At 38.0% G+C, this 26,770-nt stretch overlaps 1 protein-coding gene across 1 annotated transcript in view; it reads right to left on the bottom strand.

The window, feature by feature from the left end:
• GRIN3A (glutamate ionotropic receptor NMDA type subunit 3A) overlaps positions 1 to 26,770 on the bottom strand; it is a 264,558-nt gene that overhangs the window by 3,756 nt on the left and 234,032 nt on the right. Inside the window, exons 6-8 of the mRNA XM_018565288.1 lie at positions 23,040 to 23,191; positions 15,305 to 15,469; positions 11,176 to 11,249 (exon numbers count right to left, since the gene is read on the bottom strand). Coding sequence (XP_018420790.1) covers positions 11,176 to 11,249; positions 15,305 to 15,469; positions 23,040 to 23,191 — 391 coding nt within the window. The remainder of the gene's footprint in view (positions 1 to 11,175; positions 11,250 to 15,304; positions 15,470 to 23,039; positions 23,192 to 26,770) is intronic.

Genomic DNA, 26,770 nt, shown 5'->3' with positions numbered 1-26,770 from the left:
TACAATACCTCTAACCAACAATTCTTGAGCCACCCACTTTGATCCCCCACCACCTTTTTTTCTACTCATGTTTTTCTTTGTACACATAGTTTAAAATTATTGGTTCGCCAAGCATAAATGTACTACCTAGATTTAGCTATAACCGTTGTTGTACCCCCAACCCCAAAATGTTGTGCTCATGCCATCTTCTGTATAACTGTAACCTGAATTAACCTCACAAAAAAACATGAAAAATATGTATTTGTTTTAAGTCAGGCACATATTACATATGATGGTTGCATTTTTATTTACTTGCAGCCACAAGCTTTTATTACAACACCAGACTTTTGGGGTCTTCTAGCGCACAGAAAGCAGCTATGATGTAAATAAAAAATTAGAAAAAGGGCACACAGCTGAATGAGTAGGGACATGCCACTTTCAAATTTCAATGACAATAGTCAAATAAAGTACACATAGCAAACCAATAATAACTGCACTCAGTTAAAGGATGACTGTTTACTATTGGTTACTGAACTTTTCAATGTCTTATTAGATTAACCAATCTGAGATCTGGTGCTCTACAGTCAGTTATCATCATTAACAACACCTTTTAAAACAGCAAATCCAACAGCAAATGTCATCTTTTCCTTTTAAAAGTTGATTTTGGTCATGCATTTCTGTTGGACCTCTAATGTGATCTGCAATCTCACTGACCAAAAGGGCGGGATGATGGCAAAGCTTAACTTTTAAAGAAAAATTGTGATATTATTTTATGAATTATTTTTAGGTAGCTCCAATAGGCTACATTTCTGGATTTGCTGTTCTTTAGGGAGATTTCACTAAAGACTTTGAATTATATATTGTTCCATCAAGAATTGCCCAGACATAAAGAAGTCTCACAAGAAACATTTTTTTGTCCCTTCTGCCCCCCTGGGAATATGTTCCTGAAACTGACAGGATGACAGCGGCTCCGATCTCCTCGCCGCTCGGCCATCCTGACAGCTGTGAGCGCGGCTTCTCTCCCCCTCGGGGCGACTTCTCTCCTCGCGGGTTCTCTCCCGCTCGGCAATCCTGACAGCAGGCAGGGCTCCCTCCTGCGACCCCGGACGGACGGACGAGGGAGCGCTGTCATCATGTCGGTGAGGAGGAGAGAAGCCGCCCCGAGGAGTGCCTGACTCAATGGCTTCATTTCCACTCGCCCCCATGCAATTTTCACTCGCAATTTGCGAGGGGGTGAGTGGAAATTTTGAGCCCTGTGCTAGAGAATATGATCAACACTTTTATAAATGCTGCAGATTCTAAGTTAGCATGGTTGACAGGGTGCCCCTTACCCATTGCTTTGCAACCACACTGTTCAGAAGGAGATGAGTATATAGTGAGGTCTGATTGACAGCACTGGTCTCTGGCAGCAGGTGCATACTGGGGACCAGCAATGTCATTCAGGACAGCAGGGGGATGGGAGCCTGTCAACATGCGTCTGCTCTGTATGTTTGGCTTACTGGAAATTCCTCCCACTGGTCTCCCAGCAGCAGCTGTTCCACATCCGACCTCACTCATACCAGCCCCTTAATTCTCTCTCCATAACCCATTACAGCATTTGGATGCCAGAAAAACAATTGAACTTGTTTTTCTGCAGTTCAAAGTGTAATGTGGCTGGGGGAAGGACTAGGATGGACACTGAGTAGGAGAAGAGGGAAGGGACTGAGCTATCTGCACTTTAAATGTGAAGCCTATCAGGGGAGACACAGAGTGAGAGAGGAGTGAGGGGGGTGCACTCTCTGTACTTGCAAGTGTGAAGCCTGCTGAAGAGACACAAAGTGGCAGAGGAGGGAGGGGGTGCGAGAGAACATATATTAAATTTAAAAGGAAGGAGATTAAACATAGGGGGAGGAGGTAGATCACATGCCTAACTTTCCTGTATACTTGGGCATACAGTGGAGGGGAGCAAGGCACTTAGTTGGGGGAGCAGACACTGATCTGCACAGAAACTACTCTCTGCACTGATGATCCCACTTTTGTTATTGCAGGTGTTCTAGTAGATTTGACACTAAGCTGTATCAGTGCAGGTGTTTAGAAAATGGATACACACAACACAGAGAGGAATGAGGGTGTGGCTAGAGCTGTGCTGTAGCTTCTCTACAGGAGCACCTATAAATTGGGCTTTCGCATGAGGGGGAGCTAAAGCCAGCATCAACAGAAAAAGCTATGTTCTTTTATTATTTTTTGTTATTTTATTCTTTTATTAGACAACCACATCACAGATCCGAATGGGATCCAGTGCTACATGCACGTCTGTGAAGGTTTTCATTCATTCAGGTCATGGTATATCTGTAAAAAAACAAATAAGTAAAGGCAACTGGACATGCTGTATTTTTCTTGAAGATGTTTCACTGATCATTCAACCAGCTTTTCTCTGGGAATAAATATGACAGCTTGAAAATTGGCAGACTATAGAAACCACCTATGCTTTAACCTCAGATGCCGACAACAGGGGTTGGTACCTTGCAGCATACATTTGGACTCCAGAGTAAAGGGTCACAAAGCCAAGCTGATACTACATAAGGCCCAGAAACAATTGCTAAATGAACGTGTATGGCAGACCCTTTTTACAGTTGATGCCTTAAAAAATACTATAAATCAGCTAGGCAAGAGCCTAATTTTTCAGCTACCTGCTGATACTTGGAGGACAGTAACAGACTTTATGGTACATACACAGCTAGCTTAGCACACTAATTGCAAGGAGAGGCAAAAGAAGAAGTTCTCCATTTTGTTATCCTGAACTAAAAACAGCCATACTAGGGAGGAAATAACCTGGAGGCAGAAGGAGGAAAGGGGGACATTGCAGAACAAAGAGAAATGGGTGAAGAACCTTTCAGACAGGGTTCTCACCCAGTCCGGGATGGATGTCCTTGATAAAGGGTTGAATTTCACAATCACACCAAGAACCATCCCTGTAGTGGATATTATCTCAGCCACTGAGGCCTCAATCCACAGTAACAAAGTGCCAGAACTTAACCCAGATCAAGTGTGTGCCTTTTCGGACCTTTGCCTATGTACCACCTATTTCAAGTACAAGGACAAGTTCTACAGGCAGAAACATAGCTGTGCTATGGGATCGCCAGTTTCACCTATTGTGGTGAACCTGTACATGGAGGAAGTAGAAAGCAAGGCCGTGACCACCTTTAAGGGAATTACACCCAGTCATTGGTTCAGATATGTGGATGACACTTGGGTTAAGATTCACAAACAAGAGTTACAGGCTTTCAATGACCATATCAACTCAGTGGATCCTAACATAAAGTTTACACAGGAAGATATGCAAAACAACAAACTGGCTTTTTTGGATTGTTGAGTAACAGTAAAAGGGGGAAGGAGGCTGGAAATAGAGATCTACCAAAAACCAACACACGCGGACCAGTACCTGCTATTTGACTCCCACCACCCTTTAGATCACAAACTGGGAGTCATCAGGACTCTACTCCACCGGGCAGAGAAAATTGGTGTGATTGTGAAAAGCATGACAAACTGAAGAATTTGGTCATCCTATATGTAGCTGGGGTGTCTGAGAAACTGTCTGGGGTGTTTTACAAAACATCACATCCCTGTCTGCTTTAAACCCAACAATACACTGGTTCACCTAAAAGACCCAGCGCCAAAACGCAAGATGAACAACATTGTGTATGCAGTTCAGTGCAGATAGGAGTGCTCAGAATTGTATGTCGGTGGTCAGGATTCAGCAGTATACCTACATCTAAAGGAAAAAGGTCACTCCTTTGAAGACAGTCAAGTACACATCCTAGACAGGAAGGAGGACTGGTTTAAAAGAGCTGTGAAAGAGGCAATGTATGTAAAAATGGAGAAGCCAAGCTTGAATAGAGGTCGGAGGGGGATGAGACATCTATTGTCAGCCACATACAATGCTGTGTTAACACATCTCTCTGGGCAGGTTAATAACACCTCCTAGACTCCAATTATGCAAATACAATAAACACATGGTTGTGACTAACAGATTATGCGGATTGGAGCAACATTTACCATATTTATTTCCAGATAATATTTTGTACAAGTCATTCTAAATTGAGAAAGCTGGTTGGATGACCAGTGAAACATCTTCAAGAAAAATACAGCAAGTCCAGTTGCCTTGACATTTTTTTTTGACAGATATACATGCACTTCGTCCTTGGAATTTCAACAACAATCTTGGGGTTTTAAAGAAGTTACTGTGATACTTTTTCTTCAAGACAGTTTTCCTTTATATACACCATAAAGATGTTAAATAAACATTATGATAACACGAAATATGTGTTCACTCAAAATATTCTATACTTTTCCTTTAAACATTAAAGGTAAATGTATCTAAATAGCTTATTTAGCTTACTATTACAGTTCAAGGCCAGAGTGAAAAACATTAACTAAGCTTAGAGATTTTTCTGTCCATTGAATATTCTGAGCTGTTTCTTTTATTTTCATTAAAAACACAATAGCATTAGACCAAATATACCACATTTATTATCTGAAGTCTATTTTATGCTGTAGCAGTTCAAACCTGCATGAAAAGCCATTAAGCAGCCTAAATGTTTGTCAGAATTCCATTTAAATTTTGACAAATACCATATTTTTTTCCCAGGACATCAATTAAATTAAGTATCTTGCTTATGCCTTGGAGCATATGAAGCACAGGTAAAACCGTTCATCATGCTTCATAATAACATGATACATTGACATTGCCTCGTGTGTACCAATAAATCATCTGTTAGATCTGTTTTCTTTTGTTGTGTATCTTTCATGAAACTGTAATGGCAACAGCCATATCTTTACAATAAAGAAAAGTCTATTTATCACGTTAACTGAAGTCTAAAAGAATGAACCGAAAGTTTAAGACCGTAATGGGGCAAGTTGTGGAATGCTGGTTTCTTGAAATGATTGTCTTTAAAACACTTTTATTGTTTAGATTAAAATATAATAACATTCATTTTGAAATACAGTTAGTGTAAGTATGTTCACATGAGTCTCTTATAAAGTGACACTAAACCCAGGAGTTAAAAGTGCATTCAAGAACCTGAAGCATTAACAAAAATGTATCTTATCTGTGTATCACTCAGCTGTAGATCCTCAAATCATCTCTGTAAAGGTGCTGACACTGTCCTTCCTTCTGGAGGGTGGTTTCTTTTGTTCCCCATGGTCCCTGTGTGTATTGTAAGGTAACAACAGCTCCAAGCTCACTCCTGTGATGGACTACAATGTCACGTTTAGTTGGCTAATTTGTACTAAAGCCATAGTCCATCACAGAAGTGAGCTTGATGCGATGGCTACTTTACAATACACACACAACAAAAGCAGCCACCCTCCAGAAGGACAGCATCAGCACTAATTCAGAGATGATTTGGGGATCTACAGCTGAGTGATACACAAATAAGATGCATGTATCTTCATAGTTAAGATACTCAAATGCATTTTTAAGATTTAACTACTGATTGTTGTAGAGGTAAAATGGTGTCAATGGTGCAAAGAAATTCGTCCAATAACGAATTTCGGGAAAACAGGAATTTCGGATTCGTTTGCATTCGTCTTAGCTGTAATTCGGAATTCGGATGCATCCGAATCTCCTAATTTCTGAAAATTCGTCCAAAACGAATTTCGGAACGAACCGAATCGCACATGTCTAGAGTTTAGTGTCACGTAAATCCGCTGAACAGTAGACCTTAGAATGGCAGAGGGAGGGTCAGTACTTTGGCTCTGCTGCTAGCACAAATGCTCACAGGGAACACGCTAATTGAATCAGAACAGAGACAGAACTGTTCAATCACAGACTGAGAACAAGGAGGCAAGCTATCTTTATTGCTTGCCTCTGTTGCTAGACTAAACAACTTTAAAAAAAGTATCTCTGCCTGCAAAGAAAATAATTAATGCTTACCCTTCCCACCTCCCAAAATTACAATTTTCACTCTCCTGAAGAGTTCATCTTGCTTGATAATCTTTAGCATCTGACACTTCCAGGTGCATTGAATGTCTGGTCCCCCTGTGTGCTCTGAGGTTTTTTACACAGGCCCCTACATTAAAACAGGACATAGTAGAGATGTAGGGCCAGATGAAAGAAACCATAGCAGGTAGCAGGGATACAGGCATCTGATGCACCCAGAAGCATTTGTCTTTTTTAGCATGCAACAAGCCTTTTCCAATAGCACTGTAGACTCTCACACTGTCTGTTAACCCCTTCGTGACGGGAGACGTACACTATACGTCCCGCCACAAAGGGACCAAATGACTCGTCACGTACACTGTACGTGACAAGTTATTTGCTGCATTAGAGGGCTAGTAACCGCTGAGAATCAGCGGTTAATATTCATTAATGGATGCCTCAGTATAGAGGCATTCATTAATTAAAGGGTTAACCTTTTTCAGACACCTGATACCTTAATATCAGGTGTCTGAGAGTCAAAGCAGAGCAGGCAAACATGCCGGCAAAAGCCGGCATTCTGACAGCTCGTATAGATCTAGAGATATCTCTCTCGGATGGTATACTGGCTTTTTTTTTTCTTTCACTTTCATTAATAGATACATAATGTATCTATTCCTGAAAGAAGAATGTTTCAGTTTTCTGATCGTTGTTGGAACGTTCAAGAAAACCTTAGTGACAGCTGAATCCTGAACTGCTGCAGGATCAGGGTCACTAACTTATTATAGGCTGTTCTGAAGTTTGAAACAGCCTAATAATAACCAAAAATGTATTAATTTATCAAGCAGTAATAGTGAGTATAATTCACAATGACTGCTTGATTTAAATAAATAAAATAAAAATTTTAAAAGTTTTTACAAAATAGTGAAAAGTGTAAAAAAAATAAAAATAGTGAAAAGTGTAAAGAAAAAAAAAGTGTAAAAAAATAAAGGACAAATAAATAAATGTATTTATTGCATTTTTTTTTTAGCTGTGCTGGTTTTGTAAAAAATACTGCAAATCAAAACTGGGAAAAACGTGTTTTTTTTAAACGTTTTTTCCTCTTCTTTTTTTATATTTTATTTGTCCTAAGTGAGGCGTTAGACACACATATGTGATATAAATATGTAGCACTAGCTGTCCTCTAAAAAACAATATATAATATGTGTGGGTGCACTTTGTAAGAAAGTATATTACTGACGTGGAAGAATCACACAGCAAAAATGTCAAAAGTGTGTCAGTCATTTACGAACAGAAACTAAAAAAAAGCTCAGTCATGAAGGGGTTAATGCTTCCAGTCTGTGCTTTGTTTCAGCTTGAAGACCAGAGCCATTCACATATTCACTGTCATTGTTTAATTGTACTGAGAATGGGGTGCAGCACTCATAGCTTCCATTTGTCCCTAATTCCTGAATACAAGTTTACCTTTTGTTCATATAAATACTGGAATAAAAGAGAGCAAGCTTTAGGACTAATTTATTTTTCATACCTGTACAGGCATTTAAAAGTACCCAGTAGCTATCCAATGTTGTTGTCATCCACTATTCCAAAATTGGTAACACTATTTGGTTTTATGAAACCACTTGCAATAATTAGAATTGTAATATTCCCCACTTACTATTTTAAAGCCTGTGTAGGATTATGCTGCCATCAAACTAGGTGATGTAAACGAATAATTTCCTATACAACAAATGTTTCATTAGGTTGGAGAAATGTAGCGTTAGAGTGACCATACACATCTTATTCTTTGCAAACAAAATGTCTGATGTGGAAATCGATTATAACAATCAAACAGGGATGTGAATATGTATGTATCAGAAACATGCATTATCCGACACAGTCATTTTCTAACTCCACCCGTTTGTTTTTCTATGGCACAGCTGATTGAGTGTGTGCTCCTAGCACTCACTGTGCAAGCCAGAAAGAAGGTCACGGCTGGTCATGACTGCACTAGGCATTCCAGGATGTGCAGATGTACTATTGCTTTTCTCAGGACATGTGCCAGTCTATGACCAACCTACATTTTTAAATTGCATTTAAATTATTAACTTGCAACTTAAATCAGACAATAAGCCAACTTAAAGTAAAGCCATGGATTATGACACTGTTCTGAATATAAATTATTTATGTTACATTAGTAACATAACCCAATGCATCCACACTCTAAGGACTTATATCACAACATAAAAGACAAAAGAAAAACAAAACAATCAATAATAAATACAAGAAAAATAGTAATAAATGCTGAGATTACAATATTGTTTAATTTTGCTGTCTTATGCTGTACTAAACCCAATCATATGTACCTTCCAGCTTTGGCTGGCTCCTACATCAACAAAAGCATGTGCCACTTAAACAATGGGAGTTATATTCCTTTACAACTTGTCCTAAGTCACCACAGACCCAAAACAGTCAGGGAATTAGCATTTAAAACTGAACTCCAGTATTGCCTGTTTTTTCCCACAGTTGGGAGAAAAACAACCTGATTACTCTCAGTTTCCTGTAAACTTGGATCTCCATAATATAACCCTTTGAAGCTGCAGCAGCTTTCTTTTGCCCACCTACATTTCCTGTCTGAACTACCTTCATCAGTCATCAATCACTTCTCCCCATGATCTGTAGGATTGTTGACCCCCTCTCTCAACTATTAGCATTCTCTGCCATCAATCATTTTGCATCTGAACTTGCTTCCAGCATGCCTTTAGACATACCCCCTGATGTAACATCTTGTGAAGTCATTGACATTGCACGTAGGGCGAAGCTAAACCACAAGCAGACCCAAAAGTTTTGAGAGATAGAGGACTTCTGCATCCTGGAGTATGGCAGATGATACCCTAGGATATTGTAAACTAGTCAAGCCTGAGGCACAGGTCTATGTACACAAAATTGACTGCACCTAATTATGTGAGTGTGTTTTTACGTTTTTATTAATAAAGAGTCTTATATGGTTTTATGTGGTTTACCATTTTTTCATACCCATGTGGGTTATAAGAGATTATGGAACTAAGAGAAGATAAATCCCATGATCGCTTGCAGTAGCTGTGGGTGTGCACCACCCGTACCTCCACCGTCACCCCACCACCGCTGCCGGTCCCTAGATCCGCTGTGCCTGGCGCGGCTGGGACGGGCACGGTGATGCTGTCAGTGGAGATCAAAGGGAGATCAGTACACAATCTCCCTTTTATCTCTTCTCAGTCCCCGAATGCAGGAAGTAATGTATATTACATCACTTCCTGCATTCAGTGTCACTCTCCGGTACAGAACACTGATGAGAGGCTGGTGAAGCAAATCTCTGCTATATTAGCTTCTCTGGGGGTCCCTAGGTGACATTAGGTCTCTTAGAGTCCCCTGATGTCTCCATAAAGAGGATCTGTCATGTGGATTGGCTACCAAATAGGGGATTTATTAGTCCCTTATGTGATAGCAATAAAGTTAAGTGTAAAAAAAATGTTTTTAAGTCCCCCGCCCCCACCCAACATACACACGCAAACATGTGTCGATTGCACCAACGTGCAAAAACAATGATTCCGCCTATTGTGCCGCATATGAAACATATCGCCACGAATGTCGGAATGAGAGCAATCATTTTAGGACCATTAATTACTGATAACACTAAACTTATGAGAGGTAAAAGCTTTTAAAGTGTCACCTATGGCCAATTTTGGGTGTGGTCGTTTTCTGCGATTTCGTGGGCGTGCACAATTTTAAAGCTTTGCATGCTTGGTGTCTATTTACCCGACGTGACCCCGTCTTTTATATGTTACCAAAAAATTGGGGTTATAATAAATGTTTCATAACATTTCATAGGGTAACAGTTTTTTTTAACGAAATGTAGGGTACTTTTTTGTTATATAATAAAAAATAAAAACCCTAGTGGCGATTAAATACCACCAAAAGAAAGCTCCATCGGTCCCCAAAAAATGGTATAAAATTAATTTCAGTACAGCGTTTCATGACAGTATAAATGTCAGTCAAAGTACCGCAGCGCTGAACACTGAAAAATGGCCTGGCCAGGAAGCGGGGTTTAACATTCTGGTGTTCAAGTGGTTAAACTAAAGCGTACCATGGGTTTGTGTTGTGGAAATCACAGCACAGAAGATACACTGCATTTTTGTGGAGAGTGACATGTGATATTGCATAAGATTGTGATTATTATAGACTTTTTGATGCAGTATGATAAGAACTCATACATAACTGTGGTTATTGTGGACTTTTTGACATTGTGGAATAAGAATTGGCACATTCATATTTATGTATTTATATTCCTAGATTGTGAATATTTATACCATAGCAATGTATGGTGATTGCACATGGGTACAGTATATGACTGTTTATATATTGAGTTAAGATAAGTAAGGAGCAGTTAGGATGGATATACCAAGCACTTTACATCACCACAGGATTTAAGGAATAATCAAGAATACAATAGTGCTACAATGTTTATATGAATTAATATAAGTCAATAGTGCTGAGAAAGCCATCTGGAGTGTTAGCAGCTCAGTTTGAGCCAGCTAAATCCTAAGAGCAGAAGGTTTTCATACTGTATTTAATGCATTTAGAAGTGCCTGTAATCAGTTAACCAATCAGCAGTGTGCACAGCTAAAGTCTGCAGTACCCACTGGCCAATATGCTAAAACAATTTGAGCATTGCTTTATCATCATGAGCGACTAGCATACAAAATACAAAAATATTTATGATGCAACCTTAAAATAGGTTTAATAATGTGTTATAAGGAACAACTTTCGTGAAAAGAAAATATGTATTTTTTTAAGTTTGTTGGAACTGACAAACACTAATTTGAAAAGGCTGTTTTTAGCCTTCATTCATAAAGGGGCTACTGTCTTCTGATACACAGAGAAGGACTAGCTGTCCAATGACAGCCCAATCTTGCAGCACTGGCTCACCAGTGTAGCTTGAAGGGTTTACCTGTCAGTTTGACAGCCAGTCTCGCTCTTCGTATCTAAGAGCCTGTCAGATTTGGCTGTCACTAGACCCACTCTGTATATCGGGGGCTTCTGTGAAAATTTGACTGGACTGCCAAACTAAAATTTCTGTATTTATGTATACTACCAAATTTTGTTTGGGCATAGAGGTATGAAAAAGCCCTAGTCATACAGGAGGTACAACACAAATACACTGATGCAGAATCGCATATGCTTACATGGAGACATGCTTGAATTTTAGCGCTATTGCACATGCTTAGGCCATTCCTTTATACAGATGCAAGCCTTAGAGTTCAAAGTAAAAAAATGCAGCTTACCTCTTCTCTAGCCGTTGTAATTTCTGTTGAAACTTGTCTTCATTGAATGATGTATTTAAAGCTCTGTGTAGACGCTGTTTTAAAAGGAGGGCATTTGTTAAACAATGTTATATTCTGCAGATGTATAAAAAATGTACTTATTATATAGTCTGTATAAAAAATTTACTTTTTATATAGTCTCTACATCAATTTATCTTGCAGCACTAGAAGTATAGCAAGTTTTTATTTACACTGGACAGTTATACATTATAGGACATACTACCGGCAAAGTAGGTATACAAACCACTGGGTGTAGTTATTGGATAAATAAAGCATGGATCAAGGATTAATCAGTTCATTTAACATACTTGTCCATTTTTGAAGATGATGTACTACAGTTATACAATGTCATGTTTTAAAAAATCTCCAAAGTGCTCAGAACAAAAAGAAAGCACTGATATGTGTGTGGGATGAGCAATGATAGCTTTAAAAAAGCTGTTCATCATTGGGCATCTGTAAAAAATGTTGGCAAACTGAAGGTACAAATGAAAGTGTTCTCTGACATACTGTAGTGATGTAGGGGCAGGTTGCAGGAACCACTGAGCGCAGTGTGGTACAGTCACGTGTGGCCGCATAATTTTTCACCATAATTAAGTGGTAAAGGACGCAGGAAATGTATTTATATACTTTCTTAAGGAGCACGTTTACCTGCATGCACAGTATTTAGCAACAGAATCACTTCAAGCAACTATAATAGTACAGTCTAGTACAGAGTGGTGGGTGTTTGGTTACTGAAGTAGGGTATACCAGTTAGAATTTCATATACATATTCTATGAGACTTGTAGGTTGTTAGCCTAAAGTACCTTATCCTTGTGATGGGGCTGCCATCATAAATATAGGAACAGCATTTCATAATACAGCCGTTTGTTCTGAAATAAATGCTATTTGTGCTGCCCCTAACATGGGATTATACACTCTGAGGGGAATTTATCAAAACTAGAGCAGACAAAATCTGATGGCAACCAATCAGCTTATCTCTTCAGTTTGTTCAGTTGAGATTTAAAAATGAGAGAGATGCTGATTCGTTGCCATGCACAGCTGATGCAATTTTTGCCTGCACCTGTTTTGATAAATTCCCCTGTGTTTTTGTTTTGGGTCAGATGTCTATTTAAAGGCAGCGCCAACTCGCCTTGTCATAGCTGTTTTCGGGCATTGTGGTATTTCATGGGATCTAACAGAGCCCACTGAGTTTTCCTCCACACTCACATTAAGGTCTCGCTGTTTGTCCAGGATTGCTTATTCAATATAAATCGCAACTATTCCCCGTTTACTCAACAGATGTAGGCAGATGGTCATAATGTTATGGCCGATCGATGTATATTTGTGCTGGTCACCAGCACTAAACTTAGGGAGCTCCAGTGATTTATACAGTTGTCTGAGGATCAGGATGCATTTTTTTCCTTTTATAGCAGGTTAACCCATGTAAGGTTGTGTCCCTGTGTTCTAGATCAGTTATTAGTTTAGGGTTCTGAAGATGCAAGTTATTTGTTTTTTATTCAGTTAACATTTGTCCTGTTTTCAACATAATGAGGTACGGTAAGTGTATTAATGGCAGTCTGCCTGGTGCATTCACTGAAGGGGAAGAAAGAGTATGACTTTTTCTCTATAGCCAAACCCCTTCCTCAGGTTGATACATATACACAACTATAATGAAAGAAAAGACTCCCGAGCAAGTAGACTGGTTTTTCACCCTATAGTGTATTTATATGTTTACATGTCTATGGGTTTCTAATTGTACAGAGCTGTTTTTGATTTATAAAGCTACAAGTGCAAGGCATAAAATATATTGGTTTAATTAAGAAAGGTAGAACAGTCTGCTTTACTGTGTGTACCAGTGTTAAAAGTTGTAGCATGTCCAATCTATGCATTTCATCCCATGGATATGATATCGTACAGCTGTCAATGTGTTAAATGATCAAATAATATATTTGAGGCTAAGCTACATAGGGGATTTTAATCTCATGCTAATTAGTATTTAACCTCCTGATGACAAGTGACTCATTTGCAATATAATTACATCTGTGCAGTACAAATTAGAAAAAGTACATCAATATAACTTTAAGGCAACCAGGACTTCTCTTAAGAAAAGGTAATTTCTTTTTCTATTGTTTCTTTTTTTTTTTTTTTTAAAGAAACAATAAGCATATACATTAAATATTAGCTATGGTCCCCATGCATGCAGCAAATGCTGTTGGGCATGACTTTGTTATGGATGGATCAATACCAAAGAATATCATTATAAATTAAATCTAGCAACTGAAGGGCTATGTCTCTTAATTGCCATATTTCCACAGCAATCAGGCCAGAATTGCAGATTGAGGAAATTGTCTAAAGCATCCATTTGTATCACTAGAATGTTCTCAAAAGTAATTATTAAATTGGCTTCCTGAATGTGTAAAAAACACCTGAAACAACAAGCTGGGTGCTCTTCATTTAGATACTACAAGTATTATGCAAAGAAGTCTAGTAACCTTTGTCAAGAGTACAGAAAGCACTCTATGGAACCAGCTGTAGATTCATTTCCTATATTGTAAATCTGTTCAGTGGCACACGTACAGATTAATATTTGTTTACAGAATTAAAGTTTCAATTTAAATCACTAAGTAGCATGAGATGATAGTGGTTAATGTATCATAGCAGTTAAACAGAGTAACTATCCAGGTATTCAGGTACTACATTCATGGCAGTAGCTGTTCTAAAAGTTATTGAGCAATATGACAGAATTAAACTGACTTCTGAGCAAATGCTATAACCATTTTACGAGGCAGTAGCAATCACATCTCTCTACTCAGCAAATATTGTTAGAGAACAGGGTACCCTGATGGACTAGGATTGACCTGCTTCTTATTTTGGTTGTTGTTTTATTCAGTTTTTCAGTATGAATAACACAAATATAACACTGACAATTAGGAACCCATAAAGATTAACCCAAAGCCAGCCATAAAAGTCAAGTCATAAGGAACCATGTTTTAACACAAATATAACCAGTACAGTAATACCTTGGTTTACAAGTAACTTGGTTTGAGAGCGTTTTGCAAGACAAGCAAACATTTCTGAAAAATTTTGCCTTGATATACAAGCAATGTCTTGCAATAAGAGCAAAATGTTATAGAAAAGCACCACCTGAATAAGGCTGTAGCAGTGCGAGCGATGAGTCTGTTTAACGACAATGCAATGTCACATTGGATAGATTCCTTGTTAAGGTTTCACAAAATGAAAAATATTCTATTGAGTCAAGAGATAGCAGTGATTCCGTTAGTGATGGTGAAAGTCGTCCTACACAATAATCCTACTCTCTCTTGTCCCCCTCACACCAGCCACGAAGGTACAGGTATTTGGTTTATTTTTCTTTATATTTTGTACAGTATAATATTACAGTACAGTATTGTAATCATTTTTATATGAATATTTTGGGGTTGTGGAACGAATCATGTGAATTTCCATTATTTCCTATGGGGAAATTCGCTTTGATATACAAGCGCTTTGGATTACAAGCATGCTTCCGGAACGAATTATGCTCTTAAACCAAGGTATTACTGTATTTACATTCTCATATGAAGCCAGGTTTCACAAGCACATACTGTACAATCAACATGGAATCTAATCAGTTACTAATTTCTAAAGTGACCCCATCAGAGAGTTCATAAAATTACAATGGCACTATCCTGTACAGAGATACTTACCTGACTGGCAGCTCATTTGCTGAAACTTCACTCTGCAGCAGAGCATCTGGCACTGATACTATACAACTTTGAATAGAAAGTATGCCCCTGTGGTTCCTACTGCTGACCCCTAGTCACTGCAGGACACAGTAGTGATGTAAGGGTCATTTGACAATGACTGAAACATGGTTGGCTATTGTAGGCAACCACACTGTGCGCATAATCATTATACTATTATCATAATAAGCAAACAGGTGATAGATAGAGATAGATAGAGCTTAGGGTTTTTTTGTCCAAAGCTATTACCTGTTTTTTTTGTATTACAAAAAGAAAATATTTTTGCCACTTCTAAGTCTAAAAAAATATTTAGACAACTTTATTAAATATTAACACATCATAAAAGCAAAAAAGATAAGCATATACATACCTGACTAGTATGAAGCCAGTACTTCAACTTGGATTTCTTTTTAATCCTTGGAAGAACCAATCTGAATACAATATGTTCTCCAATAGTGGTGAGAATGGATACACCAATTCCTATACAGAGCATGACAAACAGCCCTGAGAAGTGTTTGATGCCCATTTGCAGAGTCTGGGAAAGTAATATGCATGAAAAATCAATTAACATAATAGTGATAGTGCTGTTTTATTTTCTGCAGCTGGACAGAATTTATCTTGCCTGAATATTAAATTATTCGAGCCAAAGGCTTTCAAAGTAAATTAGATGGCAAGAAGTCTACATTTTAAAATATAAATCACAGTTCAATATAACAAACTTATATCAGCACATACATAAAGTTAAAAATACATGTTTCATTAACTATTTTCTATTGTGTTTATATAGAGTAGAAAGGGATAGAATGAATACATGAGTAAATTCAGTGGTTAAAATATAATCACAATGTGTAGTAAATTAATAATGACATCTTATTTTGATATTGAGCATTTAAGGATATGATCCCTGTTATTTTAAGTTGTAATGACTGCTTGTTAACCAATTATGTAATTTCTAGGCTTCTTGTATTAAATCTTCTTGTATTAATGGAAGTTCAACTGCTGAACTGCTCAGGCTCTTCACATTTAGAGATGCCTGTGAAGTCTTGGATGAAGACATGATCTGGTGCACTCGCAGGTAACAACATTGGTATTATTATACAGAACTTATATAGCGCCAACAGTTTGCTCAGCGCTTTACAATATAAGGAAAACATTACAATTACAATACAATTCAAGACACAATGGTAAGGAGGGCCGTGCCCATCAGAGCTTACAATCTAAGAGGGAGGGTCAAGTGATACATGAGGAGGTAGCTGTGTGGGGATGAATTGTTTGAGAAAGAGATAGTTCAGCAGTTAGTTTTAGGCAGGAAAGGTTTCCCTGAAGAGATGAGTATTTAGTGATCTCCTAAAGGCAGGCAGAGCAGGCGATAGATGGACAGGTTGGGGTAAGGAGTTCCAAAGAATGGGAGAGACTATAGAGCCGTCATGGAGGTGAGCATGGGAGGAGCTGACTAGGGAGCTAGAGAGCAGGAGGTCTTGGGAAGAGCAGAGAGGACGGTTAGCGTGATACTTTGATACAAGGTTGGAGATGTACCCTGGGGCAAAGCCGTGGATGGCTTTGTAAGTGGTTAATATTATGAATGTTATCCTTTGGGCAATTGGAAGCCAGTGGAGGGATTGACAAAGGGGGTTGCATATACTGAGTGGTTGGTTAGGTGGATAAGTCTGGCAGCAGCATTCATGATAGACTGAGGAGGGGATAGCCTGTGCAGGGTAGGCCAATGAGGAGGGAGTTACAATAGTCAAGACGAGCGATAACAAGTGAGTGGATGAGTAGCTTTGTGGTTTCATTGGAGATGGAGGGGCGTATTTTGGAGATGTTACACAGTTGAAGATGGCCGGATTTGGATAATGATTGGATGTGGGGCAGAAAGGTGAGGTCCAAGTCAAGGATGACACCTTGCACCTTGGCATTGGGGAAGGGATGAATAGCTGTGTTATCAATCCTGATCAAAAAGTTGGGGGAGGATCCACGGGGGGGAACAGAATATCATGAGCTCAGTTTTTGAAAGATTGAGCTTTAAGATGTGTTGTAACATCCAGACTGATATGTCAGTTAGTAAATTAGTGATATGCAATGACACTGAAAAGGTGAGTTGTGGAGTGGAGAGATACATTTGAGTGTCATCAGCATAGAGATGGTATTAGAAGCCATGTGAGCATATCAACTGACCGAGGGAGTCGGGTGAAATTGTGCCAATAAATGGGAAATGTGTGTCACTTTCATCTCACATACCTAGAAAAGTCTCAGTTAGCAAAGAGCATTTGTGTTAGTAAAAAACTACATGGTTTTAGATGTTTAACTTTTGATAGAGAGGTAACTGGTGAGAGCCTCTGCCATGATTTTATTGTATGTTGCCCCTCTGTTTGTGGCTACCATTTTGACTTCTTCAGTAATCATTTTTTGTTCCTTTTTTTTTGCATGTCATTTTTATTGAAAGTTTTCCAACGTTACAAAAACAGGTAACATTTGCCACAGTTATTACAAGTGTACAGTAATAAGAAATTGTAGAGAGTTTATGCAAGTAAACAACAACAAAATAATAAGCATAGCATCAAGCATCACAATCACTACTGAAACCCTAGAGCATCATTCAGGTAAGTCTGACTGCTAGGGGTAAGAAGAGTATAGCATGGGTTAGTCCAGTTTATATCTCATAGTGGAACGTCAGAGGACATCCAGAGGTCCAAGAGATGCAGTTAATTTCGCCTTATGGTACCACTCCCTATCTTTAAATAGAGACATCACTTCTGTAAGTTGGCTCAAAAGACAATTCCCATGTTAGAAATGGGGTCCAGGTGGCAAAAAATCTGTCAGTGTGTGAGCAGCTATACTGAACATCGAGTTTCTCCAGGGACACCAGTTTATGAAGGAATTATTTCAGGGTGGTTAGAGAAGGAGGGGCAGATGACAACCAGTTCAACAGGATGGCCTTCTTGGCAGCAATAATACAGATGTGCTCCCATCGGGAGGGTTGTTTAACAGACAGTGTTGTGGAGGGGTTAATGACATGAAAGAGGCAGAGGGCTGGATCGTTTGTTCCTTTTTAAATAGAAGTATTTAGGGTCCTGTTACATATAAGGGAATGTTTAACACAGATTGGTAGAAAATAGGAATCTTTCAGTAATATTACTTTGCTAGGAACATCATAATAGTGTAGACTAAACATTCTACTGATACCTACTGTATATGTGGGTGGAAAATCTGTCTCATGGATAGCGGTATAAACCAGGACATGGCTTCTAATCCTTCCCCACTCCAAAACTAAAACTATTTCTGTACCAAATACTGAAGATTGTCAGCAATCAAGCTTAAAATAACTTACAAACAGAATACATACTTCCTGATACATGTTGTCAAAAGAACACTTCTAATTACTATTTAAATATATTTTGTTTCTGGATAGTCCGAAAATTCATCTATTATTTTATAACAGTCAGGATTATATTTTAAGGCTTTAACAGCCATATAATACAATTGCATGCTACATGCAAATTATTATTATTATTATTATTATTTTTATTCCCATATATTTTTTTAAGGAAACATTGGTCCTCTTTTCTTTTTAGAAAAGTCTAATACCATATATCTAACCATACTGATTTTTAAAGTAAATATATACATATGTATGCCTATTTACAATGTAGACACAATACACAATACACAATATAAAAATGAAGCATTTCCCATTTCCCTCTGGGAATTGGAGGCTGTATGGCAGGAATATACATACTTTGTCCAAATCCTTACAATAAGTTCATCTAAAGTTGACTTAGGAGACAGTAGTGATGACTTATGTTTTAGTGTACCATTTTATTTTCCTACTCCAGAGAGAAACAATGATAAATATGATGTCATGAGGGATTGGTGGGAGGCAGATTCTGCTCAGCCATAAATAAAAGAAAATAAACCACCTCTACAATATATTACTTGGATTAGCACCCTTTACTGTAGAACTGTACAGTAGTGGTAGTTTGAAGCACATCCTAAGTACAGCTATTTATAAAATACACCCTTACTCTTACCCTTAGTAATCAATTTTCGTTTTCCTGTTTCATTTAAGGAAATCATAGTTACATTTGCAGAAGTTTATATTTATTATAGTTAGGGGGATTCTAATATAGATTTGAGATATTAAAGTATTTCATCATTATGTAAAGCATATGCTATATAACATTTGAGCCTTGGAAAACAGATCTTCTTCTGTCCTTAAACTCGTTATAAAGACATGTACTTTAAAATATTAAATTAAGCAGCTTGGTGAACTGATGAAGTGTTCCTTCAAAACAATTTCCTCAGATTTAATCTATCTTTGTTACTGCATGACTAATCCTTACACACTGAATCAGAAGACAGACTGCATTTGTCTGTCAAGATCTCATGGGATATTACTTTTCATTGTGAAAGACAGCTATGTCCCAAATTTTATTTATTTTTTTGAAACAGCACATCCATTTTAGATCTTCTTACCTACATCAAGTAAGAAAAAAGATCAAACACAAGTATGTAAAAAAAAATCTCATTGGGGGAAAAAGATGAAATATAATATCCAGACCTCAGTGGAACCACAGGATTTGTAATTCTATCTAGTCCATTTCACTTCGACCTAATTATGTGAAATTTCATCAAGTTCTCTACTGGTTCTAGAAATGAGAGCACTGATTTATGATACACATTAAACACCGGAGACTTAACTCTGTGGTAGCTGCCCAAAGGTAAACTCTGATCAAGAATATCATTTTTCATGGTGGGGAGCTTTTAAAGTATATTTTCAAACCATTCTTTATTTTCTGTGGCTATGTTCATTTAATGCTTTAATGGTGGACAGTAAATCCCAGTATTTACTGGTTGCAAAGATCCTGGTTAATGGAAAATTGCCTAGAATTTTCATTCATATTCTAAGAAAATGTTACTAAGAATCAAACTAAAGAAGCTGTCCCAAAAGATTATTCTGGTACAGAATAAGCTCCAACTGGGCTATATCCCAATAGGAGACAATGGTAAATGTATAATGTATAACTGTAGGAGCTCGTGCCTCTTAGTAATGCATAGCTCTACTGTACGGGAATTCCACAGGTGTATCCAATGTATTAAATCGAATAAGTCAAATGTATTTAGTGTGCGCATATAGACATTACACACCAATACCTCTAATTCTATTTTGCGCACACTAAATACATTTGACTAAGAGGCACAATTTTTCCCTGGGGGACACCATTAGGTGAACGCCGCCATTCCGGGCGGCGAGGGATCAGGTGACCGAAGGAGAAGGAGAGACCCACGCCGGTACTTGCAAGGAGACATTAGAAGGGGTTGGAAAACCAGAACTTTAAAAGACCTCTTTAACAAGGAGCCTCTCTTGGGGAATTGTCAGTGAATGTTTGGAGGACTGCCGGACAGATTGATCAAGTGTCACTGAGAGAAGGAAGTTGCCCTTTCTTAAAGTGCTGTTCGTTGGTTATGCATGTAATGATACATGCCCCATGAAATGTCAGTTTCTTTGCTGTTATTATTTTAGAGTTTTGATTTATTTGCACGTTTTTAAGTTTTTTTTTTTTTTTTGAGTATTGGAGGGCCACCACAGAGCCCCTCCTTCCTTTTCAAAGTTTGTTCACAGCTTGAATTAATATCACGATTTAAATTTTAGTTTTCTGTGTTGTTTTACTACACCGCTAGCCAGAGGTTCACGTGTTTAAAATATACATGCCGAAACAATGAGGTTGATCACTGGCACTAATTCTGAAGGTTCCAGTGTTGATTTTTATTATTCTTATTATGTTTGTGTGTTGAACCTTCTAGTCATATGTAAATAATCCACTTGCATCAATTTTTTCACACGGATTGTTGTAATTTTACACAGATTTGTTTATTAACACTTTAGTGTGCAGTTGGTTCACATAGACCGAGCGCAACATATTTGCTTTACATTTGTTCACCTATACACATTGTTGCGGCTGGTCCAATCAGGTAGTTAGGCACGCATTCCCAGCGCAGTAATTTCTGTGATATAATGTCCCAAAAGATTATTTTAGTTATGCAAAAATAACCAATCACTGATATCATTAGACATAAAAGTTGTGTTTATTATTACAGGGACTAAAACTGTCATTGTTTCAGATATTATGTCAGGCTTCAACCAATAAAATAAAGATGAAACAAGATTTGATGTGAAATCTGATGGCTGAGGACTATACAATAAAAAAAAAACAGTTTTGTGGGATGAAAAAGTATGTTAAACCACTTGAAGCATATTTTTTTATATTGATAATTTGCTTGGAAAATAATCCAGTAACCAAAGAGCATCTCAAGAAGGGCAGCAGTCCCAAATATAAGTATTATGCTATACACTGTATGTGAGCTGAGACACATAGGGAATTTTAAATGGGATATATTTAATGATAGTAACAGCAAACTCCAGGATTTTTTTAAATGGACAAATGGGCTGATCTGCAAAGTTGGTGGACCGGTTAATAGTCTATACATTCATGTGTGGTAGTCATTTGTTGGCTTTTTAAATGCAGACTATGGGAACTATATAATGTGCTACATGTTGTAAACTGTATTTTTTCTAATTGTTCCTAAATTAGCAAAGCATATAAAAAGGAAAAAGCAATATTATAGCATAAGGCAACTTACTAAAATAATAAGAGTTAAAAAAAGAAAATAGAGTAAAACCACTTAAGAGAATAAAAACCTCACTGTGGAAATGGCAATCTTCTAAATGCCCATGTGGAATTATACTATACTGACTGGGTCTAATTAGCAGAACAGTGTGGTCCCTGGACACCTCTTTGCCCTTGTTAGGGGAAGAGAAATGTATCAGCTATTTTAACAATTATACCTTTTAGCAACCGCGACTACATACATTACACACAATGAGGTAGATTTTACTTCATAGTTCATATTTTAAGATGTGCAATTTTAAATATAATCAATTGAAATGTATATGTATATGTATAGATAGATGTATATGTATATGTATAGATAGATGTATATGTATATGTATAGATAGATGTATATGTATATGTATATGTATATATATATGTATATGTATATGTATAGATAGATGTATATGTATAGATAGATGTATATGTATAGATAGATGTATATGTATAGATAGATGTATATGTATAGATAGATGTATATGTATAGATAGATGTATATGTATAGATAGATGTATATGTATATGTATAGATAGATGTATATGTATATGTATAGATAGATGTATATGTATATGTATAGATAGATGTATAGATAGATAGATGTATAGATAGATAGAGAAAGAAAGAGAGAAAAAAAACAAAAAAAAAACAAAAAAAAAACCTTGCCCCACTTGTATACTCTGGTTTCAGTAGAATATCGCTGTTCATTTTAATTTATTTGCAGTAAGTATTGCATTATATTCCCTATCCATGGTCGTTATCTATTAACCAGGTTGGATTTTTATCTACTAGATCAGTTTGTTTATCACTAACATTTACATGGAAAGTAAACATATATGCCTAATATATAGCCAGTATAAGTTGGCAAACAAAGGCAGATATCTGAATTGCGATACTGTATGGGAAATATTTGGAGCAAGCACTGCACATTGTCAGTCAGTGAATCTTCTAACAATTCACTGCAATGCATTTAATCATTATGTGGGGGCTTTTTCTAAGAGTCCAAAATGTTTACTTACTGGCTGCAAAGAGTATCAAGCTCGTTTGAAAACCTCTGATGCTGACAACTACTCAGGAGTACGTTCTATTGTTCATTTCTTATCGTACACTAATCTAAAATCACTAGTCATTCTAAGACAGGTCATATTACTAAAGAACATGTGGTCATTTATAGGCAGCTTTGGCTAGTGAAATGCATTCTCATGTTGATGTTCCCTTTTATTATCCCATTGATTTCTGCATGCTTCAAATTGGTAGATTCCTAACTAGGGGTTACATCTTTAAAGAAAGGTATTAAAATTGGCAATAGTCAAGGTTTCTATTGATCATCTCATAAGTATGATCAATACACAGATACCTTTATGGTGTGCTCTTTAAAGCAAGTGTTTTTTCCCACCCTGAAAATGTAAGTTAAAAAGTGTTAACACTAATTTCACATACCTCCGTGACAGCAAAGCTTCTCTTTCCGCAAGGCACCACTTTATACCACTTGTCATGAAGCGTATCCATATATCCACTTGATTTATACTGGCTGATTAATTCTGATATATTTGAAGTTAGAGGAGAGTTTGGAGGAAGACCAATCCCATAACCTGAAAATATATGTAAACACAAGTAAAGTTGAATTTCACATAATTTGCAACATTTGTATTAAAATACCTAGGAACCTCCATAACAAGATTTTAGAAGATATATTGTAAGACATACGCAACTTCATACTACAGCCTTCTTTTCATAAAGAAAGGAATATATTTTAAATGAAGGTATTCAGACACAAAGTCCTGAAAGGTTTTAGGTTTGGTAGTGTGGTAAAATGTGAGATGAGAGCTTCATCTTTTTGTGGACCTCCCACCATGCTATAAAATCATTCAGAGAAACTGTATTTGCATGAAGCATGAGAGCGAGGGCTGGCAGTTTGCTGTGTAAAACAGATTTCAGCCTCCAAGATAAAGTTGCAGCAGATTCTAGCAGGAAGTTGGAGTACCTCAAGCCCCCTGCCAGCCAAACCATCCCATGTGGCATATTAGTGACTATGGCACAGCCTTTAATGAAGTCCACTTGTGCAGGATAAACAAGGCCTGGTAGAATGTTCCCCAGAATGTTCTGTTAGTTATCATTTTACAGATTATTTTGACATGATATTTATAAGTGAAATGGTTGTATATGACCCCAGATGTGCAGGGTGGCTGACCTTTTTTGGCTATAACTTTATATAAGCTACCCTTCTGGTCATGGCTGGATTAAGAGCATCACTGGCCTGGTGCTGAGGATTTTGGTGGGCCTTTTTATGGAAATGTCCTCCTGTCCAGGCTGTGATTTGTAGTATCTTTACAGCTTGGAGTCAGTAGTAGAGGCCCAAGGCCCGGTTGCAGCTGCGACCCTGTTAGATCTGCCACTTATTCCAAGCTGTAGAGGATCCACAAATCTTAACAATACATTATACAGCAATGCAGAATACAGCCAACAGAGAGGACTACAAATCCCTGCAAATTTTTTTACAGCAATGCAGAATAATACAACTATAGAGGACTACAAATCCCAGCAATAAATTGTAACGCACTCCAGAATAATACCATCAGCTGTAGAGGACTACAAATCCCAGCAATACATTGTAAAGCACTGCAGAATAATACCATCACCTATAGATGACTACAAATTCTAGCAATACTTTATGTAGCAATGCAGAATAATATGAAGCTCCATACTCTGTGTTGCTCCCGGTTTGCAGCCTGATGTCTCCAGGGTCTCGGGAGAGTTGTGCACTGTTTAGAGGGGCTGTGCAAGCTCTCAGGAGGCTGTTAAGGTTCTTAGGTGGCCAGTGCTGCTCTCAGGGGGCCAGTAAAGACTCCCAGGTGGTCAGTGTGGGCTCTCAGGGGGTAATTGCGGGCCCTGAGGTGGTCAGTGTGGGCACCAGTGGTCAGTGCGGGCTCTCAGGTGGTCAGCGCGTGCTCCAGCCGGTCAGTGAGACTGGTCGGCTGCGACCGCAGCAGATGCAGCTTTCTGCTCAGGCATATCAGATAGGTCTCTGATATTCCTAAATAGAGGGCCGTGGCTGCCTGGTCGCTATAGAGGACTACAAATCCCAGCAATACATTGTAAAGCACTGCAGAATTATACTTATCAGCCATGGAGGACTACAAATCCCAGCAATACTATACAGCAATGCAGAATAATATGAAGCTACATACTATGTGTTGCTCCGGGTTCACAGCCTGATGTCTCCAGGGTCTCAGGAGAGCTGTGTGGAGTTTAGGGTGGCTGTGAAGGCTCTTAGGAGGCTGTTCAGGTTCTCAGATGGCCAGTGCAGCTCTCAGGGGGCCAGTGCAGGCTCTCAGGTGGTCAGTGCAGGCTACAGGCGGTCGGGTCAGCTCGGCAGCAATTCAGGTGGGCTCGGCCTGGCCGCTATTCAGGATGGCATGCTCCAGCCACGATTCGGGTTAGCTCGGCCTGGACTATTTGCAGGGGCGGGCCTGGAGCGGGAGCTGATGTCCCCTGATGTCTCCATAAAGAGGATCTGTCACATCCTCTTTGCTATAACATAGGGGGCTTCTTAGCCCCCTATGTTATAACAATAAAGTTAAGTGAAAAAAAAAAAAAGTTGCAAAAAATAATTAAAGTCACACAAAAAAGAATTAAAAAAATACAAACTAGTTTAACATCCCCAGCCCGACATACACAAACGCAAACATGTGTCTGGTGCGCATGCGTGCAAAAACGACAGTTGTGCCTATTACACCGCACATGTTACATATCACCGCGAACGTCAGAGTGTGAACAATAATTCTAGGGCTATTATTCACGGATAAATTATTCATTATTCACTAAACTGATGATTGGTAAAAGCTTTAAGTGGTTAAGAAAAGTCAGAAATTACATACCAAACAAAGAAAGGAGCCTGAAATGTAAGCAATTATGTTCTTTTTATCTACCGCAAAAAATGATTTTCAAATTCCCAGAACAATTTTCTCATACTATTATAGAGAAAAGTGGCATTTGTTCATAAATGTATTATGAACAGTTGTTTCAGTGACAATTTAAAACTACTACAGATAAGGTTCCCAACCTTTTTAAAGTTTGAAATGTTTGCATCACATGTTTTGCAAACTGAACAGAAATTATCCCAACAACCAGTGGAGAATACTTCATACAGAAATGTTTTTACTGGCTTTTGTATTTTACTACAAAACAGGCCTAATAATACTGAAAACTAGTGGGAAAAGTACTCATTTATTACCAGGGAGGCAGAGCTGCTTGACAAACCCAAATAGAAAAGATATAAAAATTAGCATTTCAGTTTGGCAAATGCTTTGAGGACCCTGATCTGGGTTTAACCACTTCAAGACCAGGTGTTTAGAACCCCTTCCTGTCCAGGCCATTTTTCAGTGTTCAGCGCTGCGATACTTTGACTGACGTTTATTCCGTCATGCAACGCTGTACTGAAATGAATTTTATACCATTTTTTGGGGACAGACAGAGCTTTATTTTGGTGGTATTTAATCACCACTGGGGTTTTTTTTTTTACTGTATAATTTTCAAAAAGTACCGAAAATTTTGAACGGGTCACATCGGGTAAATCGACACCAAAAGTTTTTTTACATTATGTTAGGAAACAATTATTATCCAGTTTTTCGGTAAAATATAAAAGTCGGGGTCACGTCGGTTAAATAGACACCAAACATGTCAAGCTTTAAAATTGCGCGCACCTGCGATATTGCAGAAAACTACCATACCCAAAATTGGCCATAGGCGACGCTTTAAAAGCTTTTACCGCTCATCAGTTTAGTGTTATCAGTGATTGATGGCCCTAGACTTATTGCTCTCACTCCGACGTTCGCGGCGATATGTAACATGTGCGGTGTAATGGGCGCAATCGTCTTTTTTGCACGTATGCGCCCCCGACGCATGTTTGCATGCGCGTATGTATGGGTGGGGACTTTTACATTTTTTTATTTTTTTTAAATTCTTTATGTGTAACTTAAAAATTTTTTTTGGGGGGGACTTTAATTTTATTTCCTTTTTTTTTACTAAACTTTATTGCTATCACATACGGGGGCTAATAAAACCCCCTTATGTGATAGCAAAATATGTGACAGGTCCTCTTTATGGAGACATCAGGGGTCTCCAAGACCCCTAATGTCACCTAGGACCCCCCAAAAGAAGCTGATGAAGCA

This window comes from Nanorana parkeri, unplaced genomic scaffold (genome assembly GCF_000935625.1).
Source record: "Nanorana parkeri isolate BGI_ZX_2015 unplaced genomic scaffold, ASM93562v1 scaffold828, whole genome shotgun sequence".
In the NCBI taxonomy this organism is placed as follows: Eukaryota; Metazoa; Chordata; class Amphibia; order Anura; family Dicroglossidae; genus Nanorana; species Nanorana parkeri.
This window is presented reverse-complemented; position numbering and strand designations above follow the sequence as displayed.